This window comes from Salvia hispanica, chromosome 2 (assembly GCF_023119035.1).
Source record: "Salvia hispanica cultivar TCC Black 2014 chromosome 2, UniMelb_Shisp_WGS_1.0, whole genome shotgun sequence".
Classification (NCBI taxonomy): Eukaryota; Viridiplantae; Streptophyta; class Magnoliopsida; order Lamiales; family Lamiaceae; genus Salvia; species Salvia hispanica.
This window is the reverse complement of record NC_062966.1, coordinates 1418307-1434963: the sequence shown is the minus strand read 5'-3', so window position 1 is coordinate 1434963 and position 16657 is coordinate 1418307. Positions and strand designations below refer to the sequence as shown.

The window sequence follows — 16657 nt, the reverse complement described above, 5'->3', positions numbered from 1 at the left end:
ATGGATATTTGTGCATATTTAAATGTATAAGAATTAAAAAAGTCAAAGTCTTTGTTTTAGTAGCCGGTTTGGGGTGTTACTTTAAGGAAACATCAGTTCTAAACAAAAAAAAAGAAAATTTCACAACCTAAAAGTTTAGACTACCTATTTGAAAGGTTGTTCATCCGTTATTTCTAAGCCTTCTGAAATAAGATGCGTTGGTGGTATACATAATGGATCTAACCTTTTTAAATTATCTTTCAAAAGGGCGAGGGCTTGTAAATTTTTTTTCAATCAATTGTTTGCATTGAATACGGTATTGATTATGCACTACTTTAACACCAAATGGTGCGGGTTTTTTAAACCCAATAACCGGGATATTGGGGAGTGGGGATTAATATTTAGCGGTCTTGGTTGCTATTATGTTGAATTAGGAGGGAGTCTGTTTGATAACATCCTGGAAACTTGAAATAAGGTTTTTATTACGAACCATACTTTGGGAAAAAATAAGATAAATTAATTAATATAAGGGAAATAATTTTAATGGATGTTTTATCTTAAAAGCGGGGAAAAAAATATAAAGAATGGAAAAACCCAAATACTTTTAATTTGGTTTTGGGTGGGGGGTGCAATATTATTCGTATTTGGGGTGTAATATTCCAATTTTAAGTTTATATTAAATTTGGGGTTTTAATTTTAAATTTGTAAAAAAACTAATTGGAGGAGCCCCTATCCCAAAATCTTCCATAGATCCTTCGGTATGTGCTTAATATAAATAAAAATAAAGGAAGAAAATACACTTGTTTACAAAAATTTTGCCCCCCCCCGGGGGGTGTCAAATTTTCTCCCCTTTTAGGGGTGGATTTCGTATCTCTATTTAAATCTGGGACGTGAGATCCCCCCAAATTTTTATAGAACCCCAACGGGGAATGGTTTTTTTTTACTAAAGATCTTCCCCTGGAAAGCGTTGCTATCTTGATTCTTTGGAGAATCTTTGGATAATGGTAAACCCAGAAAAGCATGTTTTGGTTTCAATTAATTTGCTGTTTTATTTGGTTATGAGCATGATCAGTAATTACCCCCGAATAGAATTTGTCAAAATAACCCCTAAATAGATCAATTATTATGAATTGATTTCTTGTGATCCCTTACCAAGTCCTTACTTTATCTTGGGGGACCTTTTTTTTAATGATTTTCTCATTTTGTGGGGTTTGGGGGAGTCCCTTTTTATGTTGGTGGCCCTTTTTTTTTGGTAATGATTTTCTCTTTTTGTGATGGATTGGTTGAGTAATTGAGCTTTGAGCCAAAAATTTAAATTATTTTTCACAATTAACAAAAACTTATAGTTTCGTATAAATCTTTTGATTTAAATTATCTTTCGCACTATAATTTTATCTATTAAAGGTAATTGTATAATGGTTTTTACATTAAAGTTGTCGATTTTTTAAAAAAATTTGGCAAGAATTTATCTTAAAGTATGACACCATAAACCTTTCAAAAACCAAAACATCAATATATAATGAAAATAAGTTCAAGCAAACAAAACATACATGACATTAAATCATTCCACAATGAGCTACTTATACGTTGATGGAGTGTATTTCGACGGTTCAATCCCCTTATTCTTCCTAGTTGAAAATCTCTTCATCACTTTGCTCACGTACTTCCCAACCCCAGTACGTGATGAACCCTCCGCAACTGGGCGAGGTTGTACATGGGTGTTCTGAACCTCTGCTTCCTCATTTTCCTCATTGCTGTCATCATTTTCTTCTTCCACTTTATTTTCTTCTTCTCCTTCATCATCATCTTCTTCAACTCGTTGAGGAGCCACAAATTGATAATTGTGGAAGTATGAATCGACTGATGCTCGGGCTCCACTCCATTGCGGCTCATTTTGGCTTTGTGAGTAGGGGCGACGACTCCAATCAGGCTCAGGTTGGCTTGGGGAAATGAGGGGACGACTCCACTGTGATTGAGATGATGGAACCGGCAGCGGATGCGGTGTTGAATTGATTATCATAATTTTACAATTATTAATCACACCAATAAATCACATAATAATCAGATCTATTTTAGCAAGATTATTTAGACAAAATCTAGTCGCGTAATTATCACATGTATAATGCTCATAACTTGAATTAATCATGCCTTAAGAATATTGAAACCTAAAACATACTTTTCTACGGAGCAGAAATAATACCTAATTAATTCTCCAAAGAATTGAAGATGGCCAGCTTCTTCTCCACGTGATGCTTTGAATACTAGACCATAAATCTTCTCTTTGATTCCCGAACTGTATTCCAATATCAGTGTGGGCTGATCTTACTAGAATACTACGACTTAAATAAAGAAGACAGTAGAAATCCTTTGGGAATAGGAGTGGAATTCGAAAATCTCCTTCACCTGGGGGGGGAATTCAAAATTTTGAGAATAAAAATTGTGATCATTTCTGTGTCCCTTTATTCTCCTATTTATATTAAGTTCACATGGGTCCACACTGAGATCTATGGAAGGTTTTGGATATGGGTCCTCATTCAAATTTGCTTTACTAATTAAATTGAACCCATAATTTAATAAAAGTTATAATTGGAATATTACGAGCAGCTTACACTACGTAAGTAATATTGAGCTTTCTCCACGTCAAATATCTAGAAAATTACAAAGTAATACGGGTTTCCGTTTAACTTTTATTTACATGCACAAAAGATTAAAATGTCCATCAAATTAATTAATGTCTGCTATTGACTTAATTAATTAACTAGCTTATTAATTGGAAGAGAGTGAACTTAACATAAAACGCTTATTTATTATTCGTAGAGTAATCGAACTCCAACTAGCTAGGTTCCGAATAATAAAACCTTGTTTCGCGCTCCTCTGGAGGACATTATCAAACGAGACTCAGCTCGCGCACGATTCGATATAATAGCAATCCTAGCACCGCTAGATATTGATCACTGCATTACCCAATATATCAGAGATAATTGGGTTACTGAAAAACCCTTACCATTTGATAAGTCAAAGTAATGCATAATCAATCACCGTATGCTCAATGCTAACCTATATTGATTAAGAAACAAACATTTATCAAAACCGCAAGCCTTCGTCGTTAGATAGCCCAAGAACAAATCTTACAACATTTAGATCCGTTCAGGATGCTACCACACTAATGTCATCTTATTTCGAGTAAGAATTTAGAAATCTTGGCGGACTGACATCGCAACATGCCTACCAATGGATAGTCTAATTCTATCTAGGTAGTGAAATTCTTCTTCTTCTTTGTTTAGAGACTGACCATGTCACCTTAAAAGTGGACGACGCCCACAACCGGTCTACTAAAAGAAAGACTTAGACTTTGTTAAGTTAACTTATACATTTAAACATGCATTAACATCCATTGAATATAAAACATAACAACATTATGACAAAAATAATCTGTTTTATTTATTGGAAAATAAGGTAAGAGTTTTATAGTATTCAATCACTCGAAAACGTGTATTTGGGATTTGATTGATATCTTGCTACCATGCCAACAGCAAAGCAAATATCAGGTCTAGTACAAAGCATAGCATACATGAGACTACCAACTGCCGGGGCATATGGTATTCTTCTATCTCAGATGTTGTCTTAGGACACATCTCTTGAGATAAATGGATGCCATGTCTAAAAGGTAGGAAACCTTTCTTGGCATCTTGCATGCTAAAGCGTCTAAGTACTGTGTCGATGTAAGATTCTTGGGATAAGCACAACATTCTCTTTGCACGGTTCCTAAGAACCTTGATACCGAGAATGTGTCCCGCATCACCCATATCTTTCATCTCGAACTGGCTGGACAACCAAGTTCGCACTGATGACAACATCTTTTTATTGTTTCCAATTAGAAGAATGTCATCTACATATAAAACTAAGAACACAACATTTCCTTTCTCAACCTTCTTATTCACGCAGCTTTCATTAGGGCATTTTTCGAATCCAAACTTTTGAACGGTTTGATCGAAACACTGGTTCCATGATCTAGACGGTATCCTGAAGATGAAGAAATAAATAGAGAGCGTTTGGTTAGAGAGTTCATTTCAGGAGGGTTGGTGGATGAAAGTAAGACAAGGAGAGCGCAAGTTGAGCAAGGACATTTCATATTGGATAAATTAGTGAATGTATGCTTATTGGAAAGTTGCGTTGTTCCCGATGAATTTGATCGTCCTATGAAATGAGTGAAGATGCATGATCTTGTAAGAAGTATGGCATTGAAGATATGTGAGGGGAAATATATGGTAAGAGCAGGTGATTGGTCTTTGAAGGAAATTCCCAAAGAATCAGAATGGGCAAAGGATCTGGAGAAGGTGTCCTTAATGGAAAATGGCATAAGGAGAATTGAAGAAGGAATGTCTCCCGATTGTCCTAAGCTCTCTACATTGCTTTTATGCAATAATCATCGGCTGGAGTTTATCCCAGATTCATTCTTTTCTAAAATGCAAGGACTATGTACTCTTGATTTGAGCTGGACTGTCATAACAATGCTGCCAAACTCAGTCTGTGCCATGAAGAGCCTCAAGGCATTGCTCCTTGAGTCGTGTTATAAGCTGAAAAATGTGCCATACTTGGGAGAGATGAAAGAAATCAGGGAGTTAAACCTCTCGCTCACAGCCATCATGGAAGTACCTCAAGGAGTTGGAGAATTATTCAATCTCAAATTCCTCGCGTTGGAATCGTCTAACTTGAAGATACTTCCAAGAGGTTTGTTCCATAAACTTGGGAATCTTCAGCATTTAGAATTACCATTTTGTGTACAAGTAGTAATTGAAGAAATTGAGAATCTGAAACTGCTAGAGGAGTTTAGTGGAAGAGTGGACAATGTGAATGATTTTAATTCTTTAATTACAAGTTGGAGAAATCGGGTGCATGACACTTGCTACATAATATTAGTGGGATCGTATCATGAAGATACATTCGAAATAACAGGAGGAGCATGTTATAATAAACAGTTGTTCCTGTCCGAATGCAACCTTGAAGATGAGAGAATATTAGCAGAGGGAATTGAGCAACTAACAATTATTGAATGTGAGGGTCCGACCATATGCTTTGTGGATGGATTGGAGAGATTGAAAATTAAATGGTGTGGAGACATAGAATACATTTTGAAGAAATGTCAAATGGCTACTCTTACAGAAATTGAATTGGTTGGGTTGGATGATATGAAGGGGTTGGTCGAAGAGGGGGAAATAGGAGCATCAGCTGCACTTGCATGGCCTGTGTTTTCTTCTCTGATACGGTTAAGAATTGATAAGTGTAACAAGATGAGGATACCACTACCAGGAGCTCCCAACCTCGAACTTATTGATATAAGCGAGTGTGAAGAAATAGAAGAGATATTCGAGGATGAAGGAACCGGTTCCCTCACCCTCCCTAAATTAAAACAAGTACAGGGCTGCCAAAACTGAGGAAGGTGGGGATACTATCAAGAGCTGCCAACCTTGAAGTTATTGATATCATCGAGTGTGATGAAGTAGAAGAGATATTCGAAGACGAAGGAAGAAGTTCCCTCGCCCTCGCTAAATTAAAAACCTTAAGGTTACATGGGCTGCCAAGACTAAGGAAGGTGGGGATACTATCAAGAGCTCCCAACCTTGGAGTTATTCATATCAGCAATTGTGAAGAAATAGAAGAGATATTCAAAGATGAAGATCGATATTTCCTCACACTCCCCAAATTAAAAGAAGTATGGTTATATGATCTTCCAAGACTGAGGAAGGTGGGGATATCACTATCAGGAGTTCCTAACCTTATAACTATTTCTGTGAGTGAGTGTGGAGGATTAGAAGATGTAATCGATGATGAAGGAAGAGGATGCCTCACCCTGCCCAAATTAAAACAGTTGAAGTTGGAAGAGCTTCCAAGACTGAAGAGCCTATGCAAGGGAACAACCATCATTTGCAACTCAATTGAAGCTATATTCATAAAAAAGTGCCCAAGATTGATGAACAAACTTCCTGTGCTTGTGGATTTGGCTGTGCCTCGACGATTTAAGATAAGGGTCAACCCAGAACTGTGGGAATCATTGGAGTCGGACCATCCCAACCTCTCTCTATTTTCCATATCTGATAATAGGGGTGTGTTATATTGCTAACTATTTAAATTGCTAACTCTGCTAACTTATCAATACAATGTATTAAAAATGTCAACACAGTGACATCAAAATGTCAACACATAATATCAACATATTATATTGAAGTTCAACAAAATTATGTGTTGACATTATAATGTCATCGTGTTGACATTTTTAATACACTGCATTGTTGAGTTAGCAAGTTAGCAACTTAAGAAAGTTAACAATTGATCACACCCCTCTGATAATAGTTATATCTATTAATGCATTGTTTTTGGCGCAAATGTTTCTGGATTCATGTATGTAATCACACGATACATTCCCTTTGCTTATGCGTCAACACACCCATATATCCATAAGTTCATAAATTGATGTTAGACAATAATGAGTCATGCTTTATCAGAAATGCATCCATTTTATTTAAATGGTGGTGGAGGTGGAGGTTCGGAAATGATCACAGATTATTATCACTGTACTCATTCAAGAATTAATATAGATTAAAAAGATTTCAATAATACAATTCTGAACTACTCCCTCCGTTCCCTCATAGTTGAGGCGGAACTTTTCGGCATGGAGTTTAAGAAATGAATGTTGAGTGTGTTAAATAAATAGATAAAAAAATAAGAAAGAAAAAAAGGTAGAGAAAATAAAGTAAAAAGTGAATAAAGTAGAGAGAATAAAGTAAGAGAGAGTAAAGTAAGAGAGAGGAAAAAATTACTATAAATGGATATGACTCAACTATGAGGGAACTTCCTGAAATGGAAAAATGACTCAACTATGAAGGAACGGAGAGAGTATTTCTCAAAAATATTTCTTCAAGACTAGACCAAAATTGGTCCCTTATATATGTCCTAAAAAACTTTTAGTAGTATACATTAAGTGTGTTACATTTTAGTTTCAAACAATATGTTTTAGTCTAAAAATTACCAATTTCGTCAAAAACTTGGTTTGGCCAATTGAATAAGTTAATTTTGAATCAGATTAATACGATTAACCTAATTAATTATCATTAGGTTAATCAAATTAATATTAATTTGGTTAATTGGGTTATTTTAGTTCAATATTAAGTCTCAAATTTGGTCAAAATAAGTTTGACAGTAAAGTTTTTAACAAAATACTCCCTTCGTCCTATAGAATTATGTCATATTTTTCTTTTCACCCGTCACATATAAATAGTCTATATTCATAACCTTTTTCTCCTTAATTTTTACTCCCTCCGTCCCGGCTAAGATGACACATTCTTTGGCCGGCACGAGATTTTAGGAGTTATTGGTTAAAGTGTTTAATTGAAGAGAAAAAAAATAGGTGCAAATATGAAAATAGAGAGAGAAAGAAAGATAAATATTTTAATAGGAGTAGAAAAAGTTGTTGGGTGTATTAATTGAAGAGATAAAGTTTCCAAAAAAGGAAATGTGTCATCTTAGTTGGGACAAACTAAAAAGGAAAACGTGTCATCTTAAGCGGGACAGAGAGAGTACTTTTTTTATTTATGGACCACACACTACACATTTTCAACTTCTTTTTCTCCTTCTCTCTTACTTTACCAATTATGCACTAAAACTCGTATCGAACCCAAATGACCTATTTCTTTGAGACGGAAGTAGTAGTTAACTTTGGATCAAAACATATTGTTTAGGATCAATAGGTAACAAACATAATACATAGGATACAACAATTACAAAAATAAAATTTAAGATTAAATTGTAATTCCATAATCCATATTACCCAAAGTGCATATCGAAGATATTGTTATACTCCCTCCGTCCCGCTTTAGCGGTCCCATTGACTTTTTTGCCATCTTTTTGTAAAAATGATAAAAAAAATAGTTAAAGAGGAGAAATGGTAAATTAAGAGAGAGAATAATATAGAGAAGAGTCTTATCTACATAATTCTCTCTCTTACTTTACCATTTCTCCACGTTAACTATTTTTTATCATTTTTACAAAAAGATGGCAGAAAAGTCAATGGGACTGAACATCTATATTAGTAATATTTTATAACAGAGGTGGAGCATTCGAAGGGATTTGGATCCCCCGCAGGGGATGTTGTGCCTCTCACATGTCATTTTTAATTATAAAACATACTTAATTTTTTAATATTATATTTTATGAATAAGATATTAGAATGGGTTTAATTACAAAATAGACTTAATTTTTTAATATTATATTTTATGAATAAGATATAAGAATGAGAGAGTGCAACATCTCCTGTTGTGATTTCTCCACAGCAGGGGATCCAAGCCCGGGAGGAGGAGGAGGAGAGAGGAAGGCGCCTTTTTCACATAGGGTTTCTAGGGTAATTAATGTGTAATTTCATTTTGGAATTTGTATTTTTACTTTCATTTATTTTTTTAAATTTATGAATTCAATAATTAGTGAGGAGAAAGGGGAAGGCGTTTTTTTTTCATGTAGAATTTCCTGGTAATTCATGTGTTACTTATATTAATTTTACTCCTATTAATTTACAAATTCAACAATTGGATTAGTTAATTGTTAGTGTACCAATTTACTTTACTAAATTATATGGATCCAAAAAATTTAGAATCTGAATATGTACATATTTCAAATTAAAATTCAAAATATCGGAACTATACTGAAGCCAAAATATGACAAAGCTTTTAAGTTTTGTCAGTGGAACCAAAGAAGGCAAGCATCAATGATCGATCTAGGTGGAATCAGAGCAGAGGCGTATGCACATGGGAACAAGGGGTACAACGGTACCCCCAAATCTTTGTGCTTTTATAATATATGTAGTCCTAAGTTTACAAAATCAATTTCTATCCTAGTGGTTAGTATGTTCGTCATCCATATTACAAAATCAATCTCAAATTCCTCGCATTGGATGTGCGTGAATTTTGGATGCTTCCAGAAGGATTTTTTCTTAAACTTGGGAATCTTCAGCACTTGGAATTACCATTGCATATAGAAGTAAAAGTTGAAGAAATTGAGAATCTGAAACAGCTAGAGGAGTTTAGTGGAAGAGTGGAAAATGTGAAAGATTTGAAGTCTTTGATTACAAGTTGGGGAAGTCGGGTGCGTGACACTTGCTACAGAATATTAGTGGGATCGTATTATGAAATATTCAATAAAAGAGGAGGAATATGTCATAATAAAGAGTTGTTCCTGTTCAACTGCAACCTTAAAGATGAGAGAGTATTAGCAGAGGGAATTGTGCAGCAATGTGAGGGTCTGGGCGTATGCTTTGTGGATGGATTGAAGACATTGAGAATTGAAAGTTGTGGAGAAATGGAGTACATTTGGAGGAGTGAGCCAGGATTATCATCTCAAATGTCTACTCTTGAAGAAATTGAACTGGTTTGGTTGGATGCTATGAAGGGGTTGATCGAAAAGGAGGAAATAGGAGCATCAGCTACTGTTATGCAATAGAAGAGATATTCAAAGACGAAGGAACAAGTTCCCTAACCCTCCCTAATTTTAAAGAAGTACAGTTAAAAAATCTTTCGAGATTGAGGAAGTTGGGGATACTATCAAGAGCTCCCAACCTTGAAGTTATTGATATAAGGGAGTGTGAAGAAATAGAAGAGATATTCAAAGATGAAGATAGACATTGCCTCACACTCCCCAAATTAAAAGAAGTATGGTTATATGATCTTCCAAGACTGAGGATGGTGGGGATATCACTATCAGATTTTCCCGACCTTATATCTATTTCTTGTAGCAATATCTGCTCCCCCGAAACCAACTGCGCTAAGTGTGGAGGATTAGAAGATGTGTTCAAGATGAAATAAGAGTGATAGGGATATATATTTTTACATCTATTCATATAATTATTTAACTTATTTTATATTTTATTGTTTAGGTATTATGATTTGATTTACTTTAAGATTTTATTTATATTCTAGTTTACAGAAAATCTTTTTGTACTATATATTATAAATATGTACGGAGTGTTTTATTAATATTAAAAAAATAGAGAATTAAATTATCAATCTTATTCTCTTTGCAGTTTCTCCCTTTTAGGTGTAATTACAACTTCCATACATTTTTATTTCATACTTGGTATAAAAAGTTTGGTATAAAAAGTTTGAAGTTTGCATAAATGAAATAAGTGACTTCATTCAGCAAAAACCACTAAAACAAAAAATTAATGACAAATCAGCCATTTTTATTTTAGCTGATCACACATGTACCAGATCATTGCATCTACAAAATCTCCTTCTTTTCTTGTTAAATTAACTATGGTTCAGCCTTGAAGATTTTTCTGATAGTAAGGGTTGATATATCATATAAATAGCAAAATGGAACCTTCAAGGAAAACTCTTTTCATTGTCAAGAGAATTAAGTATTAATATTAGTTCAAGTAAAATTTGAAAAGTAAAAATTACTCACTCCGTTCCACTAACCTATTTCATTCATTATAAAACTAATATATAAAAATTATACTCAATTAACTTATTCAACAACCTTTTTTTACATTTCTTAAAACTCGTATCGAAACTAATTAGGAGTATGAGCTAACATATTCATCATAACTGGTAGCACTCACTCCGTCCCAACTAAGTTGAGTCGTATTATTTTTTAGAGTTGAATTATTTTCTGTTTTGCAAAAGATAAACATCCAATAACTACTTACTTTATCCTCTCTAATACTACATTATATACTTTTTCCTATTTCATTTTATATTTATTTAATTTATTTAATACAGTTCCTTATTAAAAAAACGCCATGTAATAGATAAAAACAAGCTGTCCATGATCCATGATAAGATAATGTACAAATTCCTCCAATCAATAAATAAACTGGCGCGAATCAATTGAATCGAGCGTCAAATCATAAATGAATCGATATGGACAAAAGAAAAACCCAAAAAGCGATCATGTCAAAGCAAAATCTCAGCTTTCTAATGTCTAAGTCTAATGTGTAGAAGAAGAAAGAAAAAGAAGTTTGAAAGTAGAAGCAACTAAAAGGCGATATCTATTGGACAATCGGAAAACTGCAACACAGAGTCCGACTCAACTTCACATCTCTCAGGTAACAATTCTCTTACTAATTTACATCTCTGCTTTTATCTGAATTTTACAAAATCTGGTGAATATTACCCCAAGCCTTCAGGAAATGAAAGTTTTAAAATGAAGGAAATTTTGAACAATCATCTGTATTAGACTCCACTCTAACATCTTAGCATCATGTTCACATATTCAACATATATTGGATTTATACTTTGTTCATTACTTGCAAATTCATTTTCGGACGGAATAGATGATTGTTGTTTATCAAAGTGAGAATGTAGCTATTTTGCTTATCAAATAATTGTTGTTTTTTGTTTATGTTTTCTTTGGGAAGAGCAAAGTGGTGAAAATGTTAAGCTGGTTTTTCGAGCCGATTTTGACAAAGCTAGCGGAGTTATTTATGTCAAAGTTGGTGGAACAAACGGCAGATAATGCACACAATAACGTGAATAGTATAAAGGACTTTGAGCTCAATCTAAAAGCTCTGCAGAAAAACTTGAAGACATTGGGTGCTAAGGCATATGATGTGGAGGAGGAAATCAAGAACTCAGAGCGTTCTGGTCGAAAGAAAAGAAAGCGTGAAGTTGAGGAGTGGTTGGAAGAAGTCAGGTCCATCGAAAAGCAAGTTGTTGATTTGGGGACTCAAGTGGAATCCGAAGGATTCATTATGAGACTGATGGATGGAGGATTACCTGCTAAACTAAATGATGAGGTTGACAGGCTTATTGAGCAAAGTCGGAATTTTGGTGAACTTGTCCTTGATGTTTGTGGAAGTAGGGGAGAGAAGTTGTTGACAAATGGGATGGTTGGTGAAGCGTTTAATGAAAATTTGGAAATGATTTTGACACTTTTGGAGAGTCGGAAAGTGTCGAGCATTAGTGTTTGCGGTATGGGTGGTGTGGGCAAAACGACACTGGCAAAGCACATTCGCAATCGACTCCTCCATCATTCTCGGGGACATGTGATTTGGGTTACAATCTCTCAAGAATTTAGTGTTTCGACTGTACAAGATAAAATAGCCAGTTTAATAGGTGCGGACATTGTGGGTGAGGATAATGAAGACATAAGGGCAGGGAGACTCCATACAACTTTGTCTCAGATGAAGAATTCAGTGCTGATATTAGATGATGTGTGGGAAAATATTGATCTGTTAAAGGTTGGATGGCCCTTTTCGGTCAAGTGTTGTAGGTTGATTATAACAACTCGCTCCTTAGAAGTGTGTCGTCAAATTTCTTGCCAAAAAGTGATTCAAGTGAAAAATCTACATCATCATGAGACATGGGAATTGTTCCATGAAACGCTAAGAAATGAGATAGAACTTGATTCTTCAGCAGAAAAAATTGCCAGATCTGTGGCAGAATTGTGTGGTGGTCTGCCCCTAGCAATTGTTATAGTGGCTGGAAGCATGAGGGGCGACAGAGCCATCCATACATGGAGAGATGCTTATGCAGAACTAACAGAACGTGTCTCAGGGAATAATGGCATAGGAGACGGTGATGTTTATAAATTATTGAAATATAGTTTTGATCGGTTGAATAGAAATCATCATAGTCAGAGTAATGAATTCAATACATTACAACATTGTTTCCTGCATTGTGCATTATATCCTGAAGATGAAGAAATACTGAAAGATCGTTTGGTTAAAGATTTCATTTCAGGAGGGTTGGTGGATGAAAGAAAGACGAGGAGAGCGCAAGTTGAGCAAGGACATTCCATATTGGATAAATTAGTGAATGTTTGCTTATTGGAAAGGTGTGTTGTTCCTGATATGTTTGGTCCCACGGAATGCGTGAAGATGCATGATCTTGTAAGAGGTATGGCATTGAAGATATGTGAGGGGAAACATATGGTAAGAGCAAGTGTTGAGAAGGAAATTCCCAAAGAAATAGAATGGGCAAAGGATCTGGAGAGGGTGTCCTTAATGTACAATGGCATAAGGAGAATTGATGAAGGAATATCTCCTGATTGTCCTAAGCTCTCAACATTACTTTTATTCGGTAATTATTGGTTGGAGTTTATCCCAGATTCGTTCTTTTCTAACATGCACGTACTACAGACTCTTGATTTTAGCTACTGCGCTAACATAACGATGTTGCCAAAGTCAGTCTGTGCGCTAAAGTGCCTCAAGGCATTGCTCCTTAGGTCGTGTTTTAAGCTAGAAAATGTGCCGTACTTGGGAGAGATGAAAGAACTCAGGGAGTTAGACTTCTCGAAAACAGCCATCAAGGAAGTCCCTAGAGGAGTTGAGGAATTATTCAGTCTCAAGTTCCTCGCAATGGATGTGTGTAAATTGAAGACACTTCCAAGAGGTTTATTTCTTAAACTTGGGAATCTTCAGCACTTAGAATTACCATTCCATATACAAGTAGTAATTGAAGAAATTGAGAATCTGAAACTGCTAGAGGAGTTTAGTGGAAGAGTGAAAAATGTGAATGATTTTAATACTTTTATTACAAGTTTGGGAAGTCGGGTGCATGACACTTGCTACACAATCGCAGTGGGGTCGTATGATAAAAGTTTCCAAGCAATAAGAGGAGTATGTTATATTAAAGAGTTGTTCCTTTCCGAATGCAACCTTAAAGATGAGAGAGTATTAGCAGAGGGAATTGTGGAGCTAACAATTAGTAAATGTGAGGGTCTGAGCATTTGCTTTGTGGATGGATTGAAGAGATTGAAAATTCAATTTTGTGGAGGAATGGAGTACATTTTGAAGAGTGAGGCAGGATTATCATCTCAAATGTCTGATCTTGAAGAAATTGTACTGTATGGGTTGGATGATATGAAGGGGTTGATCGAAAAGGGGGAAATAGGAGCATCAGCTGCACTTACACAACCTGTGTTTTCCTCTCTGACAAAGCTAAGAATTGACAAGTGTAATAAAAACAAGATGAGGATACCAATATCAGGGGTTCCCAACCTCGAAGATATTGATATGAAAGAGTGTGAAGAAATAGAAGAGATATTCGAAGATGGAGGAACAAGTTCCCTCACCCTGCCTAAATTAAAAACCTTATGGTTAGATGAGCTGCCAAGACTGAGGAAGGTGGGGATACTCCTATCAGGAGTTCCCAACCTTAAAACTATTCATGTGAGTAACTGTGGAGAAATAGAAGATGTGTTCGATGATGAAGGGAAACGTTCCCTCGTCCTCCCCAAATTACATCAGTTGTGTTTAGAAGAGCTTCCGAAACTGAAGAGCCTATGCAAGGGAACAACCATCATTTGCAACTCCATTGAATTTGTCTCCATAACAAAGTGCCCAAGATTGATGAAGAAACTTCCTGTGCTTGTTGATTTGGCTGGGCCTCGACCCATAAGATATTATTGAACCCGGGATTGTGGAAATCACTGAAGTCGGACGATCCCAACCTCTCTCGTTTCTTCTCTATTTTCCAAATCTGATCAAGTTTTTATGTAATAATGCACTGTTTTGGTGCAAATGTTACTGGATTCATGTTTTGTAATAACACTATACATTCCTTTTGCTTATGCGTCAGCGCACCAATATTTCCACAAGTTCAGAATACGGTGATAGATAATAATGACTTGTGGTTCATAAGAAATGCATCCTATGAGGTTTACGAATGATAAAATATTACTCCCTCCATCCCGTTTAAGATTACTATTAGAAATGGGTCACTCAACCCTTAAAAGGCCTCATAAGCTCATAAGGGGGAGGGTTATCCACACTTATATAGAGAAGCTAGGATCATCACCAAACCGATGTGGGACAATGATTTGGAGAATTTAACAATGACACGTTTTCCTTTTTAGTTTGTCCCAATTAAGATGACACATTTCCTTTTTTGATAACTACTTTTTCTCACTCCTATTAAAATATTCATCTTTCTTTATCTCTCTACTTCAATACTTACACCCACCTTCTCTCTCCAATTAAACACTTTAACCAATAACTCCTAAAATCTCGTGCCGGCTAAGCAATGTGTCATCTTAGTCAGGACAGAGGGAGTATTATTCTGGAAGGAAATTGTCAAATCCAACATTCATGTATAACATATTCTTATCTTGTTTTTCTTTATCACCTACTCATTTATCATGAGTCATAACTAATATTTTCTTTAATCTTTCTTATTTATCATTTATATGCAAATAATTTTGTAACACGAAATTCCAATACAGTTAGAATAATTACATGCTTGTACCGAGGTATTCCCTTTCTCCTTACCATTCTGCTTCACCGCCTTTCTCCTGCTTGCCTTTGCATCGACGGTGTTAAAAGATATTGCACAAAATTAGGAATTGATATGGTAGAATATTACGTTTGTAATAGGAGAATATTATTGTAATCTAGGTTTACCATGTATAGAATTCCTAAGCTATATAAATCTGTAAACTCTACATTGTTGATATATTGAATAAGAAACATCCCTTCTACCAATTTCTACATGGCCTCAGAACAGCAACGATTCGGGCTCAGAAAATCTTCATCATAGCCCTAAAATACCTTTCCCGACCTTTTTTTCATTCTAACAACAGAGATCGAACCCTACAATCAGCCAAAATGTCAGACTCAGACGATGCAAAACCAGAACAACCAGAGCAGATCAATTTAAGAAATAGCAAGAGTGTCACAATCGCATTCAAATTGAATGGGAAGAACTACCCCCTGTGGTCAAGATTCATCAAGGTGAAAATCGGAGGCCGAGGAGCCTATTCGTACATCCGGAATGAACCCCCAGAACCCGGAAGTAAGGGATTTGACGAGTGAGAGGAGAACGACTTGGTGGTGTTCTCATGGATCGTCGACAACATCGAGAATGATATCGTCGCCGATTTCGCCCACCACCAGACAGCTAAAGCGTTGTGGGATAACCTCGCTGTGACGTTTGAGAACAAAGCCGAAAAATATCACATCTACGACCTGGAAGAAAAGACTATAAACATCAGACAAAGAAATCTCGATCTAGAGACGTATTACCGAAGGATCCACGGGCTGTGGATCAGCAGTGACAGAAGCCAGAAATAGCCGATTAGTTGTTGTGACAAGAGGATTGATCAGTTCCGAACAAATTCAAACGAGAAGCGTTTGATTCAGTTCCTGACCGGACTAAATCAGGAGTATGATTTGATTCGAAGGGACATTTTGAAGGAGGAGCCGACCCCATCAGTAGAGGCTGCGTATGGATGGGTGAAGACGGAGGCGGCTCGACCCCATCATGCCTACGATGTCGACCCCATCATGCCACTGGTGTTGCCTCCACCCACCGGAGAAGCTTACGGTGGAACCACCGATTCATCACTTGGGGAAATCGGCCAGGGTTTCGCCGCACAGACCCAGCGACCTCCACACCGTACTGGACCACCACCACCACGCTCCGCCACCAACAATCGACCGGGAAACAGGCCTGATACGTCAAAATTATGGTGCTCCCATTGTGGAAAACAGAAATACACTTGGGAGACGTGCTTCAAACGGCTTGGATACCCAGAATGGTGGGAGAAACGACAAAAGGCAAGGGCATCACAGGCCCAAGCAAAATTGGGTAGCTGAACGGAAAAATAGGGCTATTTTAGAAGATATTGCACAAAATCAGGAATTGATACGGGAGAATATTTCATTTGTAATAGGAGAATATTATTGTAATCT

General features: G+C 36.1%; 1 protein-coding gene across 1 annotated transcript; it reads left to right on the top strand.

Moving 5' to 3' along the window:
• The first annotated feature begins 11398 nt into the window (after window positions 1-11398).
• LOC125205180 (probable disease resistance protein At4g27220) lies at window positions 11399-14377 on the top strand. Its single transcript, XM_048104004.1, has one exon. It carries the CDS (start codon window positions 11399-11401, stop codon window positions 14375-14377), a length of 2979 nt encoding a protein of 992 aa, XP_047959961.1.
• The last annotated feature ends 2280 nt before the right edge of the window (window positions 14378-16657 follow it).